The sequence below is a fragment of the Rhinichthys klamathensis genome, unplaced genomic scaffold, assembly GCF_029890125.1.
Source record: "Rhinichthys klamathensis goyatoka isolate OS25496 unplaced genomic scaffold, OSU_Roscu_1.1 h1tg000093l_1, whole genome shotgun sequence".
NCBI lineage: Eukaryota > Metazoa > Chordata > Actinopteri > Cypriniformes > Leuciscidae > Rhinichthys > Rhinichthys klamathensis.
Genome location: NW_026606632.1, coordinates 378,151 through 397,135, shown reverse-complemented (window position 1 = coordinate 397,135; position 18,985 = coordinate 378,151). Strand labels below are relative to the sequence as shown.

At 37.9% G+C, this 18,985-nt stretch overlaps 1 protein-coding gene across 16 annotated transcripts in view; it reads right to left on the bottom strand.

Annotated features, from left to right (window-relative positions):
* Positions 1 to 18,985, bottom strand: part of mycbp2 (MYC binding protein 2) — a 138,456-nt gene that overhangs the window by 68,068 nt on the left and 51,403 nt on the right. For 12 of the 16 annotated variants that reach the window (XM_056252195.1, XM_056252198.1, XM_056252202.1 and 9 more), the window contains exons 17-34: positions 18,515 to 18,625; positions 16,543 to 16,647; positions 14,471 to 14,590; positions 14,208 to 14,289; positions 13,724 to 13,841; positions 13,424 to 13,628; positions 13,175 to 13,328; positions 12,507 to 12,679; positions 9,516 to 9,641; positions 9,176 to 9,303; positions 8,977 to 9,068; positions 7,655 to 7,789; positions 7,487 to 7,570; positions 7,300 to 7,396; positions 6,359 to 6,551; positions 4,787 to 5,061; positions 3,434 to 3,655; positions 3,156 to 3,347 (exon numbers count right to left, since the gene is read on the bottom strand). In XM_056252195.1, the coding sequence (XP_056108170.1) occupies positions 3,156 to 3,347; positions 3,434 to 3,655; positions 4,787 to 5,061; positions 6,359 to 6,551; positions 7,300 to 7,396; positions 7,487 to 7,570; positions 7,655 to 7,789; positions 8,977 to 9,068; positions 9,176 to 9,303; positions 9,516 to 9,641; positions 12,507 to 12,679; positions 13,175 to 13,328; positions 13,424 to 13,628; positions 13,724 to 13,841; positions 14,208 to 14,289; positions 14,471 to 14,590; positions 16,543 to 16,647; positions 18,515 to 18,625 (2,612 nt within the window). The remainder of the gene's footprint in view (positions 1 to 3,155; positions 3,348 to 3,433; positions 3,656 to 4,786; positions 5,062 to 6,358; positions 6,552 to 7,299; positions 7,397 to 7,486; positions 7,571 to 7,654; positions 7,790 to 8,976; positions 9,069 to 9,175; positions 9,304 to 9,515; positions 9,642 to 12,506; positions 12,680 to 13,174; positions 13,329 to 13,423; positions 13,629 to 13,723; positions 13,842 to 14,207; positions 14,290 to 14,470; positions 14,591 to 16,542; positions 16,648 to 18,514; positions 18,626 to 18,985) is intronic. The other 4 variants (XM_056252196.1, XM_056252211.1, XM_056252199.1 and 1 more) reach the window with 3 other exon arrangements.

Genomic DNA, 18,985 nt, shown 5'->3' with positions numbered 1-18,985 from the left:
GTGGAGGACACACCTGTTCTCATGACTCAGCTTCCTACTACAACAATCCCGCATGAGCAGGCCAGATGGAATCTGTGCCCTTTTCATTTTTACGATAATTATGGGAAATAAATCTACAGGATTCAATGCTTTTAATCATGGTAAAATGTTAAAACAGTTCAACGTGTTAGACAGTTGGAGTAGCACACTCTTATTGATCAGATTACAAAATATGTAATAAAAAAAGTATAGGTAAAAAAAGTATAGGTACTTCAGTTAATCCTCAGTAAATTCAATTGAAAATGAGTATACCATGATTATAACATGCCAAATCATATATTAATCATATATTAACATTCTATATTTCAGTTTTTTTATATTTGAAAAAATATGTAAAATATTTTATAATTACATATGAAATTTAAATAAAAATTGTCACACACACACAACCATACATAATACGACGTGAAGTAAAATGCTTTTTTTTTACTCTCCACACATAAATAAAAACAGTCAGAATAGAAATTAATTATATAGATTAACAAATTAGAAATATCCTGTTTTAGGGCCCAAACAGCCTGGGAGAAGAAGCTTAAATATATTAATAAACATATATATATATATATATATATATACATATACATACATATACAGTGAGGAAAATAAGTATTTGAACACCCTGCTATTTTGCAAGTTCTCCCACTTAGAAATCATGGAGGGGTCTGAAATTGTCATCGTAGGTGCATGTCCACTGTGAGAGAAAAAAAAAAATCCAGAAATCACAATGTATGATTTTTTAACTATTTATTTGTATGATACAGCTGCAAATAAGTATTTGAACAGCAGAGAAAACCAGTATCAACTATTTGGTACAGTAGCCTTTGTTTACAATTACAGAGGTCAAACGTTTCCTGTAGTTTTTCACCAGGTTTGCACACACTGCAGGAGGGATTTTGGCCCACTCCTCCACACAGATCTCCCCTAGATCAGTCAGGTTTCTGGGCTGTCGCTGAGAAACACGGAGTTTGAGCTCCCTCCAAAGATTCTCTATTGGGTTTAGGTCTGGAGACTGGCTAGGCCACGCCAGAACCTTGATCTGCTTCTTACAGAGCCACTCCTTGGTTATCCTGGCTGTGTGCTTCGGGTCATTGTCATGTTGGAAGACCCAGCCTCGACCCATCTTCAATGCTCTAACTGAGGGAAGGAGGTTGTTCCCCAAAATCTCACAATACATGGCCCCGGTCATCCTCTCCTTAATACAGTGCAGTCGCCCTGTCCCATGTGCAGAAAAACACCCCCAAAGCATGATGCTACCACCCCCATGCTTCACAGTAGGGATGGTGTTCTTGGGATGGTACTCATCATTCTTCTTCCTCCAAACACGGCGAGTGGAATTATGACCAAAAAGTTCTATTTTGGTCTCATCTGACCACATGACTTTCTCCCATGACTCCTCTGGATCATCCAAATGGTCATTGTCAAACTTAAGACGGGCCTTGACATGTGCTGGTTTAAGCAGGGGAACCTTCCGTGCCATGCATGATTTCAAACCATGACGTCTTAGTGTATTACCAACAGTAACCTTGGAAACGGTGGTCCCAGCTCTTTTCAGGTCATTGACCAGCTCCTCCCGTGTAGTTCTGGGCTGATTTCTCACCTTTCTTAGGATCATTGAGACCCCACGAGGTGAGATCTTGCATGGAGCCCCAGTCCGAGGGAGATTGACAGTCATGTTTAGCGTCTTCCATTTTCTAATGATTGCTCCAACAGTGGACCTTTTTTCACCAAGCTGCTTGGCAATTTCCCCGTAGCCCTTTCCAGCCTTGTGGAGGTGTACAATTTTGTCTCTAGTGTCTTTGGACAGCTCTTTGGTCTTGGCCATGTTAGTAGTTGGATTCTTACTGATTGTATGGGGTGGACAGGTGTCTTTATGCAGCTAACGACCTCAAACAGGTGCATCTAATTTAGGATAATAAATGGAGTGGAGGTGGACATTTTAAAGGCAGACTAACAGGTCTTTGAGGGTCAGAATTCTAGCTGATAGACAGGTGTTCAAATACTTATTTGCAGCTGTATCATACAAATAAATAGTTAAAAAAATCATATATTGTGATTTTTTTTTAGATTATGTCTCTCACAGTGGACATGCACCTACGATGACAATTTCAGACCCCTCCATGATTTCTAAGTGGGAGAACTTGCAAAATAGCAGGGTGTTCAAATACTTATTTTCCTCACTGTATATATATGTGTGTGTGTGTGTGTGTGTGTGTGTGTGTGTGTGTGTGTGTGTGTGTGTGTGTGTGTGTGTGTGTGTGTGTGTGTGTGTGTGTGTGTGTGTGTGTGTGTGTGTGTGTGTGTGTGTGTGTGTGTGTTTGTGTTTATATACAGGGCTTGACATTAACTTTTTTGCTCTCCAGTCGCTGTGGCTAGTGGTTTTCCAAAGTTACTGGCCATAATTATTACATCGATACCACAGGGGAAAACTGCCATATAGATATTTTTAATACCGGTACTATCTCATAATTTGGCAGTTGGTATATTAGGCTGCTGTCACTTTAAGACCTGATGCACGGATCCATTATACTGTTTTATCTAGCCATGTGAACACAATTTGGGTGTCAACACAAAAAAGTATGCTCAATACGCGCAATCTGACGCCGAAATTCAAGCCCTGTAACACAAACAATATTCATCAGGAGCAAATGAAACGAGTGAGTAAAGGTTTGTGTGTCAACTCGCCGTCGGAGAGATTAGAGAGCGAGAATGCGCTGTTATTGTGTTTCCTGCAGAAGAGTTTCAGATATTCTAGTTTCGATATGTATCAATGTTTATATATATATATATATATATATATATATATATATATAATTTTACCTTATACATATTTATTTAATATAAACCATTTGAAAAAAAGGACAGGGATCTTTTGAACTTTCAGAATAACAGACGTGTGAGCTTTCTGTGGAGCTGTACGGATACAGATACAGATACATGAACATGAAGATGAAGATAGAATTTTTCCTACACCATCTAAATGCTATTTATGGCGAGGCGGTGGCTGTAATGCAATTAGAGCAGCAGGCGAATGCTTGCAGACAAAGAGACGAGGAAAAGAGTGTGTTTATGTGAGGAAGAGAGGAATGAGAGAGAAGTAGGAGATCTGTCCTTCTAACCTCAGAGCCGAGAGCAGAGGCGGTGAGCTCACTGACAATACTGGCCAGCAGGCCACAGGTGTTGGACACCAGATGAGGAGAAAAGAGCTCAACCTCCTTCCTCAGACTCTTCCTCACAGGAAGCACCACAATGACCAGCATCTTCTCCAGAACCTCCCGGAAAGACGCCATGCCCATGAGATTCTCTTCCGTCTGATCAAAACACGACAAAATGAGACAAGAACATTAATACAATGTTTTAAATGATTATGCATGTTTGACCAGATGATGGTACTCACGTGGCTGAGTTTCTCCATGTGTGCCACCAGCAGGGGGAAGCGGTGAGCGAGGGCAGAGTCGTTCTCAGTGCTGACCTGCTTGACGAGGGAGCGCAGCAACACCTCCCCGTCGTACGCGATGGGCAAGATGGAGGTCAGCTTGACCGACGTGTTACACAGCGCTGACATCACCGCAGCCAGCAGACGGCTGCTCGACGTGCGGAAGTTCGCCTCTTGAATGTCCTGGAGGTCGACATGAAGGTCAATGTTATTAGTAGAGACTTGCTGCAGTTAACCAAACTAGATGTCCGATACAAATCAAGTAACAACTATATTTCTCAGAAATTAAAAAAAAAAAATGTTGTGGAGGCTTTTTGTTTTCTGATTTAGAGTGTCACTGGAGGTATTTTAGAGCTCAGATTCATCAGGCCTAAATCTGTCAAGTGGCTGATTTGCAGAAAGAGCAGGGAACTGAAAGTGGTTCAGCTGAAAAGGCCTCTCAGGTGATTCTCACAAAAACGTATCTAGGTCACATTTCCCCCCAAAATTAAAAGAAACATACACACATGCATACACACACCCACGCATATGCATACACATATAATATATATATATTGGAAATGCAAAATTTTACATTTTCCCCCATATTAAACCCTTTCAGTCAAATTAACTAAAATATACAATACACAAAAATATTATAAAGAAATTATAAATATTGAAAAAGAAATAAAAATATAATAATGATGATGATACTAATAATAATTTGAATTGCTTTTATTACAAGTAGGCACATTTCCACCCAAATAGATCATTTAATTGACTTTTTTGTGTTCCACAATATTCTTGATGTTGATTATCATTAGATTTCCAATAGTGTACTACAATGACTGTAATATATTGTATTCCCAAGCATAAATTAAATTGAGTATGTCTTTAAAACATTAACAATGGTCCTAAAATTTCTTCCATTTGATGTTGAACGAAATTATGACCTGGAAATGTTCTTGACATCCATTTATGATTTATAGACTGGCCAAAATGAGACCACATTCTCCGTTTGCTGATAGTCCACCTAAAAATGCGAATTCTGGAATCATTTACTCACTTTCTTTCTTCAGCGAACCATAAAATAAGATATTTTGAAGAATGTTGATGCCCATACGGTTTTGGAAAACTGACGTCCACTGTATTTTTTTTCCATACAGTGGAAGTCACGGGAACCCGAAACTGATTAGTTACCAACATTCAACAAAATATCTTCTTTTGTGTTCCACAGAAGAAAGAAAGTCATACAGTTTTGGAACGACATGAGGGTCTATCCCTGTGGGCGGACAATCCCTTTAAGCACAACTTCAATCTAATGCTTGTGAATACCTGGTCCAGGCAGTTGAGCAGGTCGCAGAGGCAGGCCCACTGCAGGGCTGGCGTGGGGTAGAAGGAGTGAAAGCAGGCGGTGAAGGTGTTGTGGCACTCCTGCAGCACGGCCTCCAGCAGCGTGAGGGGCTGACTCAAATATCCCTGCGGGTCATTGTCCAGCTTGGTCAGGCAGTTATCCATCCCTTCTGACAGGATCTTCTTCAGGAGGCTTCGTGTCTTTCCTACACACTCCGCCAGCTTGCTGGACTCCTCCACAACAGCTTTGGTACTGGCTAGATAAGAGACACAAACAGGAAGTATAAGATACAATGTAGATGTGATGTTGTGTAAACAGCATGCTGTCAGTCAAAGGTCCTCAAGACTATTCCTTTGGCCCAAAGCTGTCTTCCTCTTCATTACATGTTCTTAAAGGACTAGTGTGACATGAGACCCTGCCAATCAATATAGATTACATCTGTAACTTACACTTGTGACATCGATAGTATGACTCAGCAAGAAGTGACAGCACAGGTTCAGTGTGTAACAATAAGAGCAGGTGACAAGGTCTACTAGTACAGTGTCAAGAGAGTCACAGCAGTTTTCAAAATCAATTTGAACAGGGATTAACACCTTTTTCCCCTAAGGAACATGTGCTCTTAAAGAAAAAATAAAGTGTCATCATTTACTCAGTCATATTGTTCCAAACCTCTATGAATTTCTTTCTTCTGTTGAACACAAAAGAAGATATTTTAAAGAATGTCGGTAACTAGAAAGTTGACGGCACCCATTGACTTCCATAGTATTTTTGTTCCTACTATGGAAGTCAATGGGTGCCGTCAACTGTCTGGTTATTAACATTCTTTAAAATATCTTCGTTTGTGTTCAACAGAATAAAGAAACTCATACAGGTTTGGAACAACTTAAGGGTGAGTAAGTACTGACAACATTTTTCGATAAAATTCATTGTTACAGTAAAATTCTCTTTAATAAAACCAACGATATTTACTAGCAAAATGGATTAATTAATTAGAACGCAAAACGAACAATTAGTTTTTAAATATCTCGGTTTCAAACTATTTAATAAATAAGTGTTTATTTATAGGCCTACTTTAAAGTGTGTAAACTTTATATTTGTAAAACACATATACTAGTAAAATCTATATATTGAATAATGTGTGTTATATAATGCTCTCTTTCCTTCCTGTGACAGAGCAGCCCAAACAGAAGCAACAAGAGTTTACTTTGAATTAAATTCCAGCTATACAGTTTGTGTAACCATTATTAATAATAATAACCCAGAAAAAAAAACCTTAAAGCATAATGCAGGACTTTTAATTATAAACAAGCCCGAAATATGCTAATATAAAATTTTTGTTCATTCAAAAGCAAGACTGAAGTTTAATATTCACATAAGGCTATTTCAAGGTTCCTGTTTTTCTATCCTCAAATATAAGACCTCTTAAAATGATAATTAAGATGTTTGTTATATAATTTATTGATAATTTTTCAGCCAATTTTCCGTTGATAGCTGACAAACAGCTAGTGGGCCGCCACTTTAACATCCTTTAAACAGCAGAGGAGATGTAATACCAGAAATGGGGAAGATCTCACAGATGTAGACACGCAACAGTCGCAGGCAGCAGGTGCCCACGAACCGCAGGCGCTCCAAGTCCAGAAGAGTAGCTGTGAACTGGAAACCCTTCAGTCCCCTCAGTTCCTCCACCCCCAACACCAGCGTGGTCCAGCTCCAGTGCAGGATACTCAGCAGAGACTCAAAACAGTCCTAAAACAAGAACAAACACACACTTGGAAAACTTGGAAATGAACCAAGGATCTGACCTTTTATTAACTTGGCTTGTTTGTTTGACTGTACCAAGCGGATAGACCACCAGGAAAAAAGCCCCAATAGTAAAGGGATTTCCTTAAAGAATAACACGCAATAAAAATACACTAAAGTATAAACCATTCCAAATTGGCTGCTGTTCATCTGTTCCTTGCCAATTTCTTATAAGACAAAAGCATATTTTATGAAAATAGAAGCTAGTAATGCTAACATCTCCTTGTCAGGAAATTGCAGGTCAAACTTTTGAAGCGGAGCATGAGCATATTTATGGGTCAATGACAAACAAGGATCCCAGCGATAGTGGAAACGAGATGTCTTTTTATAATCTAGTTTAAAAAGTGGCAAGTTGTTGTGTATTTATGTCCTTGCCATGACAAAAAAGGGCAAACAGTCTGACGATTTTTATTTTTACTCTCTGATTCATAGGGGTCCTCTATGAAAATATTTCCATTTTGCCTAAAAAGTGGCTTCCACAATTTTCAACTTGGCTTCAGAAAGTTGTGTCAAGTGTTGAAACAATCAAGTAAAACGTAATCAAATATTTTACATACAGCCTGTACTCTGTATGTAAATATGAATTACATTTAATCTATTTTTGAGGATAACATTAGCTCTGGAGGGGAAAAAAAACATTTAAGCTTCACATTTTTGGCCCATAAGCAATTAGTATGTATTTGCACACACATACCACAGACACGGTCCTGGCGAAAGAACGCTTGAGGATGTGAACAGGCTCACTGGTCTGCTGCTTTCCTTTGGATGTGTTACCATCATTAGAGGGCAACCTGGAAAAACAGAGCAAAACGGGTATGTGAATGAAATAATACACCTGATACATCAAAGTAACAGGCACAGAACTAAAATTTCTCATGTACCTGTACAGCAGTTGAGGTATTTGTCCAGCATTTACATCGGTACCGTTGTTTGATTTCTTTGAGCTCTTGAACTGAAACACCACACTGCAGGAGAGAGTTCATGATGATATGCCTTGCCTTCTAGTATTATAAATGTTAAAAGAATCACAGTAATAAGTGTGTTCGTACCCATCATCAGTGGTGATGGTTGCCTGGCCGTGGGAGCCGCAGTCACTGCTGGGTCCAGACACACGAGCCCACGCCACATACCACCAGCCCAACTGCAGCAGCACAGGCTCATCGAACATCATGGCGTACTTCTCCCTGCATATATAAAACAAACCATCATAAATAACCAGTATTTATGAGCAATTTTGCTCATTTTGTCTTGTAATCAACTGCTGTTTTTTAAATATTTTAGTCAATGTATGAAGACCTAGCAGAGATATAGTTCATCACATTAAAGGTACAGTAAGCGATTTCTGAGAAACACTGTTGGTATTTGAAATTAACCCAAACAAACACACCCCTCTCCCTTTATTGCTCCGCCTCCAAAATGCACGAACAAGCAATGCAGAAGTGGATGTCTCTTCATCATAGCTGAAGCGATGCAAAATGATGCTTCGCGAAAAGTAAGCAAATATGATGAACAAAACAAGGAAGAACAAACTGAGCATACAGTACAGAAGAGTGTATACAAGCAAGAGTTGGTTGTTCATCGCCAGCATCAGAAAATGCTTACTGCAACTTTTAGGCGCCATTCACATATAGCGCCTAAAAACGCGTAGAAAACGCTAGGCGCGCCGCGTTCTCGTTTTTCCCAAAGCGCTAGGGCGGTTGCGCTCCAGAGGCGTCTGTCGTTGCTAAGCAACCATCAGCTACGTGACCTACGGTGCGCTTGCGGCATTCTGAAAAGTTGAGATGTTTTTATCTTGATGCGGCGCAGACGCGCTTGGAAAAAACGAGCGCGTCGCACCGCGACCGCGTCGCTTCCATTATGAGCGCGCATACCGCGCGCCTACATTTGAAATAACGAACTTGAGCGCGCAAAAGACGCGATATGTGAACAGGCCCTAACTCATCATGACCAAAATATCGATCAAAGTACATCTACAGTATAATTTAAAACCTAGTCACTTTTTTGTGCAATGTTTAGCCTGAAAAGTGTGCATGGTTAATTTAAATAAATCTGTAATAAAATAAAATATAAATTAGATGAAAATGTGGAAGTTTAGGTTGCAATACTAAAAAGACAAACTAAAACTGAAATATATATTTTAAAAAAAGAAATAAAAAAAAACTGACAAGCATATTACTAAAATAAAAATGACTAAAACGTAAACAAAAATTAGGATGAAAATAATCATTAATACTATAATAGTATATAAATAAGACTAAAATAACACTTATAAATAGCATTTACTTTGGGACATACATAATGCCAGATATATCCTGCTCTCTAAATGCATTCTTGAAATAATGGAGTGATATTGTTTTGAATATAGGCATACCGAGCAGCACAGTCATACGCCAGAACATCTGTCTCGGCCAGTAGGTCTCCATCAGTTTCATGGTCTCCTCCATCTGGACCCAGCTCAAACAGCTGCAAACACAATCACAGCTTTCAATCACAAACCAAAACTCAGAAAACTCATGAGAATGAAGTGGGCTGATGGTCAAAACTAAGGAAACACTCAGAAAGCACCTGACCTTGATCTTTGCAGTGTACTCCCCTCTGCCTCCAAAAAGACCCAAACCCCCTAACAAGATGTCAGCATCGGCGCAGAAGCGGATGGCCTCCACTGAGTGGGCAGAGTAACCCCAGCCTCCTCCATGGCCTGAAAAAAAACCGGGTGTAAAAAACACAATCAATCAAATTTTTACCTTTCGTTTTAATTGAAAAATTCAAGTAAATCACTTAAATCGCTCATGATTGACTACTGGCTGTTATTCCACTCGAGCTGCTGTATGTGAATGCCCCTTAACAGTCTAAAATATTATTTAGAAATGTAACAGCTATAGATATATAGATGATTTTGGATGAACTCACTCTCAAAGCGGTTGACCACACTGTAGTCCTCTTTAGAGTAGACCTTCATCACAGCCTGAGTCTCTTCCTCAGCACTGGCCACTCCCATCTTCAGCTCCTGCATCGCAGCCAGTGTGTCCAGACAACCTGCACAGAACAAAAAACAACAACTGACACACTACAACTACAAGAGTCAAATCAAGTCACCTTTATTTATATAGCGCCTTTTACAATATAGATTGTATCAAAGCAGCTTCACAGTGAACTGGGACTGAGAGACTTTTTTTTTAAAATTATTATTATTTGCCCCCCGGAGGGCCACTTATAATGTTAATAAGTGCTTTTTCATCAAAAATAATTCAGTCATAATTGCATTTATTCAGACCATTTTCCACCTCCTCTATTACCCTTAGAATTAAGGGTTAGAAAGTTAAAGGTTAATTGCACAGTCTGCTATTTTGCTTTCACAGGCGGCAGTTTGCTGTTAGGTCTAATATAGTTTTTAATAGGGATGCACCGATATGAACATTTTGGCCGATACCGATAACCGATAATTCTTTACATTTGAAAGCCGATAACCGATATATTGGCCGATAAATCTAAATAAAAATTTTTATATACTTTGAGAGCCTGTATAACAAAAGGCTCACCATTAAAAGCCTTGTCTCAAACACTTTTAACATAAATCAAACCTATACAATACAGTATAGCCTAGTTTGAACCAGTGTAAGATTCCTTATCTTTTAAAATTAATTTTACACTCATATGGACAACTTTCTTTATTAAAAAATGGTACTTTATAATAAGGTTTAATTTTGATAGCATTAGTTAGCATGACCCAACATTTTTATAAAACATTTGTAAGAAAGTTGTATCTGTTAACATTAGTCAATGCACTGTGAACTAACATGAACACATATTTTATTAACTAACAATAACAAAGGCTATTGCTCTCTGTTAGTTAATGCATTAACAAATGAGACCTTATTGTAAAGTGTTATCAAAAAATCTATTGCCTAACAAAAAATAAAATGCATAAATAATGCAAACAAGTCATTGGATAACATTGGGCTGCATATAAAGAAACAAAATGCATGTCCCATGGATCAATAAAATGGAATCGCCTCTGCACGGACAATAAGAAAAAAAAATTTTAATCAAACCATATCTTTGATGAAAATAATACGAGAACAAAATAATGTTAGTTATTAATTATAGCGCAATGTTTTTGAAAAAATTAAACATTTTTAATATTACATTGATAGTAAACATCTTTAATAGCTTAGTTACTGTTTCAAATGACATTGCTGTGTGAGCTGCGCGCGCTGAAGCTGAAGAGAAGGTTGATTGCTAGAAGGTTAATCAACTCAGCGGTTGTTGAAGAATGCAAACCCAAATAATTTACAAATGTATTACAATAGTGAATACAATTATAATTGTATGACAGTCCCAATCATAGCTTTTAATGTTTTGCATTGTTGTTTAATCTGCGCACGTTGAAGCTGAAGAGAACGAGCACCGGGAAACTGAAGAACTTTTCTAGCAGGTTGTTTAAATCCACGAACGAAACGCATCATATGTGAGATTAATCAGATATTTATATTACATCAACTTTATATTACGACTTATCTGCGCAAAATGACGTGAATGCATAATCGAACTTGTGCTGGTCATGATGTGTAGGCTAATCCCTGTTCTGGACGCGCTATTCTCACAACAACGCGCTGAAACGGCAACTAAACAGAGAATTCACAACGTTTTATTACAATAGTGTTCTCATTTAATGGCATGTATTATATGACAGTCCCAATTATAGTTATAAATGTGCATTGCTGTTTGAGCTGCGCAACGCTAAAATGATCAAAGATGATCACAGCAAAGATGATCACCGGTATGAAGCGCTACTGCATCGTTCATTAACTCAACCAAACGTATCCTATATTAGATTAATCAGATATATATAGACAAAATAAACATATTACAACTTACAATGGCGCAGAATGCTGCGAATGCTCAAGAGAACTTGACTGTGCTTGTCATGAAGGCTAAACTCCATAGACGCGCTCTTTCCGCCACAACGCGCTCGTCGCGCTGAAACACTGGCGAACAACAATTCACAACATTCTTTTGCGTGTTTTTATTATAATGTTATGAAGCCTATGTGACAGATTTGTGCAGCACATGTTGCACTGAACTGTCTCTTCCTTTTCGAAGTGAATCCAATCATTCAGAACCATCATGGCGAACAGCGCGCATCTCTCAACTGAAGTATAAATAATCTATCTATCGGCTTTGATATATCGGCCCAATTTTCTTATCGGACCGATAACGATAACATCAAAAAAGATCATTTATCGGCCGATATCGATATGTGGTCGATATATCGTGCATCCCTAGTTTTTAAACTGCTTAATTCTTCAATAACAGATACCTCGTTTAAAAAAAATATATATATATATTTAAAAGATATTAAAAAAGGAACTTAAGCCGCTAATTTGTAACGCTTAAGAATTCGTCTGAAGGATCTGCAAAGCAGTAGGTGCTACACACATCCAGAAACAGAACAAGGTTTGACTGACTTTACCGCAATTTACCATTTTGTTCTTCTGTTCAGTATTAGAATTATAGCTTCTATCCTACTTCCTCTAAACTACCTCACCATGGAAATAGGCGTAATTGGCATGTAGATGTAGTCACATGCTCAAATATATTCACCACTCTATAGTATGAACTGTAGAATAAGGTGTTTTTGCTGCTTAAGCGGCTTTAATACGTTCTTTCTTTACTAAGAAAGAAGTTCTGAAAGTTACAGTGTGTTTTCATAATAAAATGGTCTCTTATTTTCAAACAGACAAAGAAAATTTGATTTGTCAGACACAAAGCAAAAAGCGTTGAATCTTCTGTCATCATGTGACTTCATTCCTGACAGGTTTTGAGATCCTGCTTGACAAGAGAGTGCTGTGAACTGCACATCAAATAGAGTAAAGCTGAAGTAGAATGATGTTGTGGTACCCAGGATGTGCAGCGCTCCATGGGAACGGGTGGTGCTGGCGTGGGAGCCCGAGGGAAGAGCCAGTTCAGGACTCAGGATGCTGCAGAGGGCCTGGATGTCAGAAGCAGAGGGCACACGGGCGTCTGCTATCACGGCGTTATAGCAGCACATCTCACGTGTGGCAGGTAGGAACCTGAAACAACAGTGAGACGGCTTAGTTGAGAACATATAGTTGCTTAAATATTCCATAAAATATAATTTATTGTCAGTAGAACAGATGAAGACCAATGAAAAACCCTAAGAAATTGTGTAGAGTGTTTTAATGTGGCATTTTGGGATTATTATTAAAGGGATAGTTCACTCTAAAATGAAAATTAAGTTGTAATTTACCCACCCTGATGTTGTTCTAATGCTGTATGCCCTTCTTTCTTTTATGGACCACAAAAGGAGAGTTTTTTTTGTTGCATGGGATCATTCTATGATACTTTTGCGCCTCTTTTAAAAAGCTTGATGCTGGTCGCAATTCACTGCCATTATAAAGACGTCATTTACTTTTTAATTCTCCTTTTGTGGTCCAAAAACGAAATAAGGCATAAGAACAACACCAGGGTGAATAAACGATAATTTACTGATTTTAGGGTGAACTATCCCTTTAAGTCAGCTGACTCCAGACAGCTATGAACCTCACCTCCAGATGACATCATAGACAGGGTCCAAACAGAGGCCGAAACCCTGGAGATCCTCCTGCTCTGAGTCATTGAAGGTGCGGCAGCTCCCGTCCAGTTTATTGATAAGTAGGCATCTGAAGGGAGGAGGCTCAGATACAGATGTTGGAACTAAACCTAGAGAGAAAAGAATGGGAGTCAACAAAGACTTTAACAGGAGACAACGCATAGGCCCTTTAAACCACACAAGTGAATCAAGCAAGAGAACATACCGATGATGTGTTTGCTAGCGAAAATTTCGGAGGTGGCCAGGACGTGGGAGTTGATTAGCGCCTCGTCGATTCTAAGGAAGGTTTGATCACCGCTGGCCCCAATCCACGTTGCCTTTCGGCCGTACTTGGCACCAATATTGGGCATTGGAGAGGGCTTGGCGTTCCAGTAGGGCATGTCTAGGATGGGTCGCCCTAACTGTCCTTTCTGTTGAGACAACACGGGATATATCTTCAGGTTTCTCAACCAACATAAAACCAGGCCAATATAAAAAGACTTAATTACTGAAACAGCTAACTTACTGAGAAACTCCCGAAGGTGAAGACCTGTCCATCCATGAGAAGCACTGCAGTGTGGTTACTGCCTGCTGTCACCTGAGTACTGGGGCCAGGCAGAGCTTGCACCAAAGTGGGAGATCCTCTGTGTGTGTGGATAAAATCGAAGGAGCCATGAGTTGATATTTAAAATAATTTAAAAATAAATAAATAAATAAAAATAATGAATCAAATACAAATAAGTAAATAAATACAAAATATAAAAAATAAGTAAATACATAAATTAACAAATTAAATAAATATTAAAAATAGAGTAAACAAATAATAATAAAAAACGATATATTATTTGTATCCAAAAAAAATATTATTGTAATTTTTGGAGTACTATTAAGATGGCTTATTATTTATTTTTATTTTTTTAATTTTGTTTATTTTCAAATTCTTGTTTTGGAGATTGACAGTCATGGCCACTGCAAACTTGACAACGGCAATACCTTAAAAACCTCATTACCTAGAATTAACATCTCCATGTCCAAGTTGTCCATGTTGTCCGTAGCCGAAGGTGTAAACATCTCCATTCTCCATTAATACCACTGCAAAAAAAAATATAAAAAAAAACAGGTTTACCATTACAAATGGATATAGTAGGCTACTTCAATTCATACTTATCATATCATAAAATAGGACCATCAAATATTGATCCAAAATAATGATGGGGAACCTGAACAATGGCTCCCTTTGACATTATCAAGGTCAGAAGAGATGTTCACTCACCGGAGTGGTGGAAACCGCAGCTGACCTGCACGGCTCGCAGCTCACAGTCGAAGCGTACGGACCCAGGAGGATATGTAGTGATCTTACTGGCATCTTTGTCCCCACGTTCACTGCTGCCATCTGTAACACAGAACAGACCGTGAGGTAAAGGGCAGACAAGGACAGCAAGAGACGAGATGGATGTCTTAAGGCAGCAGGTGATTCTGGGGACTGTTAACGACCTGGGAAGAGAAATGATCTGGTGCCTCAGAGGAAAGAAGAAAAACAGAGAAGAAGTGAAATATTGGCATGCGTGGACACTGATGGAACAGAATACAGGGCGAGGAGATAAACTGAGCGGGAAGTTGTGATTGTACACATCCTTAAAAACTCTCTCTCTGGGGTTAATAAAATAGATTTCCCATTGATTTGTGGCACAAACCCAAAGTAGGAACAAGAAAAGTGGGCTCCTTTTACTCCAGACTGATTGAGATGGTGTAGATCAGCTGCTTTTGTATCGAATCCGTGCACAGCAGAGGACTGCGCTTAATTTGAATACAAGAACGGTGTTAAAAACAGAGTGGAAACGTCCTGAAATTAATGAATAGGATATATCAGGAGAAGTAATCGTCAAAATCGACGATTTGGGTCAAAATTGTTCGAATTCACATTTACCTGCTTCAAATGCCTATTACTTGCCCTGCGCAGGTTTCCTAAAGCCACCTGGGTGGCGCAGCATTGTGGCTTGGGCCCGTCATCGCAGCTTGCAGCTATATTTTACTAATATTTACTCTATAATTAATAATGGATATTATCTATTACCAATGATAATATGCCCCTTCTGTAGAAGTTCTGGAATTTTATTTAGGTTCAGGCTTAATTTCAAAAGATGCACTGGTTCTTGATGTGTCGTAATATTTTCAGAGAAATATTTGGAACATGGAACACAGGTCATATGGATTTGTTTGATGATACGGTTATGGTGATTTTGTGATTTTTGGAGCCTGGCAGTTGTGGTCACTATGGACTAGGGGTGTCACAATACCGGTATTGATGATAACCATGATATTTAAAAATTGAAATACCAATTTCATGTTAATACTACACATAACATGGTAAATAATCCATTGCCAGTAACTATCTGTTTGACATGCCAACATGATCGGTGGCAGTATAAACGCTAGTTTCCACCCATAAATCAGAAAGAAGATGACAACGGCAACAACTGCTGCACTAACTCATGTTGGAGGAGATAACAGATGAAAGTGAGACACTGTCGCTCTATCAGCCTACAATAAACTGCTTTTGTATGGAAAAGAGATGCATAAAAAGAGATGCAATTCTAGAAAAATCCCTTTTTATGACAGATAAATTGAGAAAATATAATCTTAACTAATACACTAACAGCAAATGGGTTTGGAACGACATGAAAGTGGGTAAATAATAACAGATTTTTTTTATTATTATTTTTTTTTTGGTGAATGATTTCTTTAATAATAAAAAAGTTCTGATATTGACCTAAATATTGGATTGGGCAAATAATAAAAACACATTCAGATGGTGAATTAGCACGACTATTATTTCAATGTTTCTTAAAATAACTACAAAGCATAAAGTTCTATTTATATTGGCCATGCACTAGGATTTATTTTAAGCCCTTGTGAAAACTATGACAACTTAAAAGCCATTTTGCAGAAGAACAAAAAAAACACGTGCTATTTTAAGTGAAGATTTGGCCACTGTTTTCCCAATAATAATTACCATAACATGACAATTCTCTAGTCTCAGTCTAGTTGAGAAAATGAGCCGTTTGGTTTAATCGTAAACCTTAGCAATGATATTTTTCACCTGACTGCAGGGTCAGTTGTTCAATGCACACAGCATACAACATATGGACAATTGACTATTATGAAGAGAAAAGAGGTAGTAAAGTTAGGTCTTTATTCTTTCACCAGAGAGGGAGATGAATAGATGCAGGCAGAGAGAGATGTTATTGGGACCAAAGAAAGCGGTAGAGTACAGTTTGTTGAAGGAAGAAGGAAAAAACGGCATTATGGGGCTCCAGGTGGAGTCTGTAGTGAAGACCGCAGTACCTTTGAGTCTCTCCCGCATTAGCTTAAAGGCCTGAAGGGGTCTTATTCTTGCTAGCACCTGCTCACGCTGGTTCATAAAAAGGGGACCAGGGAAAACAAGGGGGCCTATGGGGGAGAGAGAAACTTTCACATGCATGGGGAAAAGCATCTCACAAATGGAAAATAAAACATGGTATATAACACATGGTACATTATGAAAACACAAGCAAGAAGGGAATTCCCACAAGCAACCCACTTCCCAGAGAAGACAAGCAAACGTAAAGTAGAAGGCTGAGAGTTCGGGCGATCAGTCCGCTTTTGGAGTATTATCGAGTGGGTAATAATACTCCATCCATGAACCCAGAGGAATTTTATATGGAAAATGTATGAAGTGCTCATAATCAAGGTTGTATATGACAGAGTGAACAGGAGAATGGATTATGATTAGATGTTTTGATGGGGATGGATTAGTAACATTCGCAGTGACCTGTCATTCAATTAGGTCAAATGTCATTTTATGGTTCAAAAAAATTGTTTAGATGTTAAAAAGAATTATACTATTAGGGCTGGATAATATACCTAAAACCTTAAATAAAAATTTTTGTTGATAAAATATATATAAATATCAAAGTTTATTTATTTGCTCTTAATTGGCTATTGTTGCCAAGTAAATTCAAAATGTGTAATTTAAGTACAAAAATAAAGTAAAAAATCGAGTTAAAATACACAAGACATGAACACCAGGGAGACCAATAAATAATATTAAACAGCAATATTTATCCATATATATATATTTACTCAATACTTTTCAAACATGACAAATGCGTTTATACTTCTGAAAAATTATGCAAAGGAATCTGAACTTTCAATTTAATCCATTTTTCTGAAACAGTTGGACCTGATTCACAAAAATGAATCAAAAGCTATTTTTGCTACTGCAATTCTCAATATTCATAACGTTGCTTAATTTAACACTACAGTTCAAAAGTTTAGGGTCAGTGAGATTTTGTTTTTAAACAGATTAATACTTTTATTAAGCAAGGACACCTTAAATTGATCAAAAGTGACAATAAAGACATCTATAATGTTACAAAAGATTTATATTCAAATAAATGCTGTTCATTGAACGTTCAAAGAATCCTGACAAATGTATCACAGTTTCTACAAAAATATTATATTTTCAAATTGTATGATAATAGGAAATGCTTCTTGAGCACCAAATCAAAATGATTTCTGAAGGATCGTGTGCCAATGAAGACTTTCAATTATGCCACTTTGCCATCATAGGAATAAATGACATTTTAATATATTACAAAAGTAAACTGTTATTTTAAATAGTAAAAATTAGGGCTGTCAAACGATTAATCGCATCCAAAATAAAAGTTTGTGTTTACATAATATATGTGTGTGTGTGTGTACTGTGTATAATTGTTTTTAATACATAAATACCCACACATGCATGTGTATTTAAGAAATATTTGCATGTATATACTGTATATAGACTGAATGTAGCCTATATATAATGTATATTTTATATAAATATAAACATTTTATATATAAATAACATATTTTTCTTAAATATATACATGTGTGCATTTATATACAAAATAATTATACACAGTACACACATATATTATGTAAACACAAACTTTTATTTTGGATGCGATTAATCGTGATTAATCGTTTGACAGCCCTAGTAAAAATATTTAACTATATTATTGTTTTACTGTATTTTTGATCAAATAAGTGCAGCCTTGGTGAGCATAAGAGACTTCTTCGAAAAACCCCAAACTTTTGAACAGTAGTTGGCAAAATTCCTCTCAAATATATTGTGAATATTCGATATATCCCCCAGCTCTGGCTTTACACAGTAAATACTGAAAAAGCTGCATCATTATGCAGCGACACGTCATAGTTTCGAGAGGTGTGTGTGCGTCAAACACGTGCGGGATGTCTGGGTTTATTCTGGGGTCTGGTCATGTAGGCGTCATACCTCGACCTTCCTCTATCCGGTGCCGGCGATTGATGCGCTGTCTCTTCTCCTCCTGTCGAATCTGGATGTGCTCCTCTATATTGACGCCTGGGGGAGGAGGGACAGGCACAGCTAAAATAACAGAGGTCCAGCACAGGCGGGGCCAAAGGAGGAGACAAACGAGAAACAACACAGGCAGGTGAATGATGAGCATGAGACGCAATGCAAGACAGTGAGAGACAGCGAGGTGATCCCAACAAAACACACACACACAGCTTCACTAGGCAAATATACAGAGACAACATTGCCAAAGCAGCCAGTGACCAATGACCTCCATTAGGACTGGACAGTATGACAGCTGACATTTTAGAAATTAGTGATCGACCAATATAGTTTTTATGAATGCTGAAATACATTTTTTTTTTTTATTGCAATGTATATTATAATTATTTTATTTTTTCATTATTTTTAGCAGATAGGATTACCTCTTGA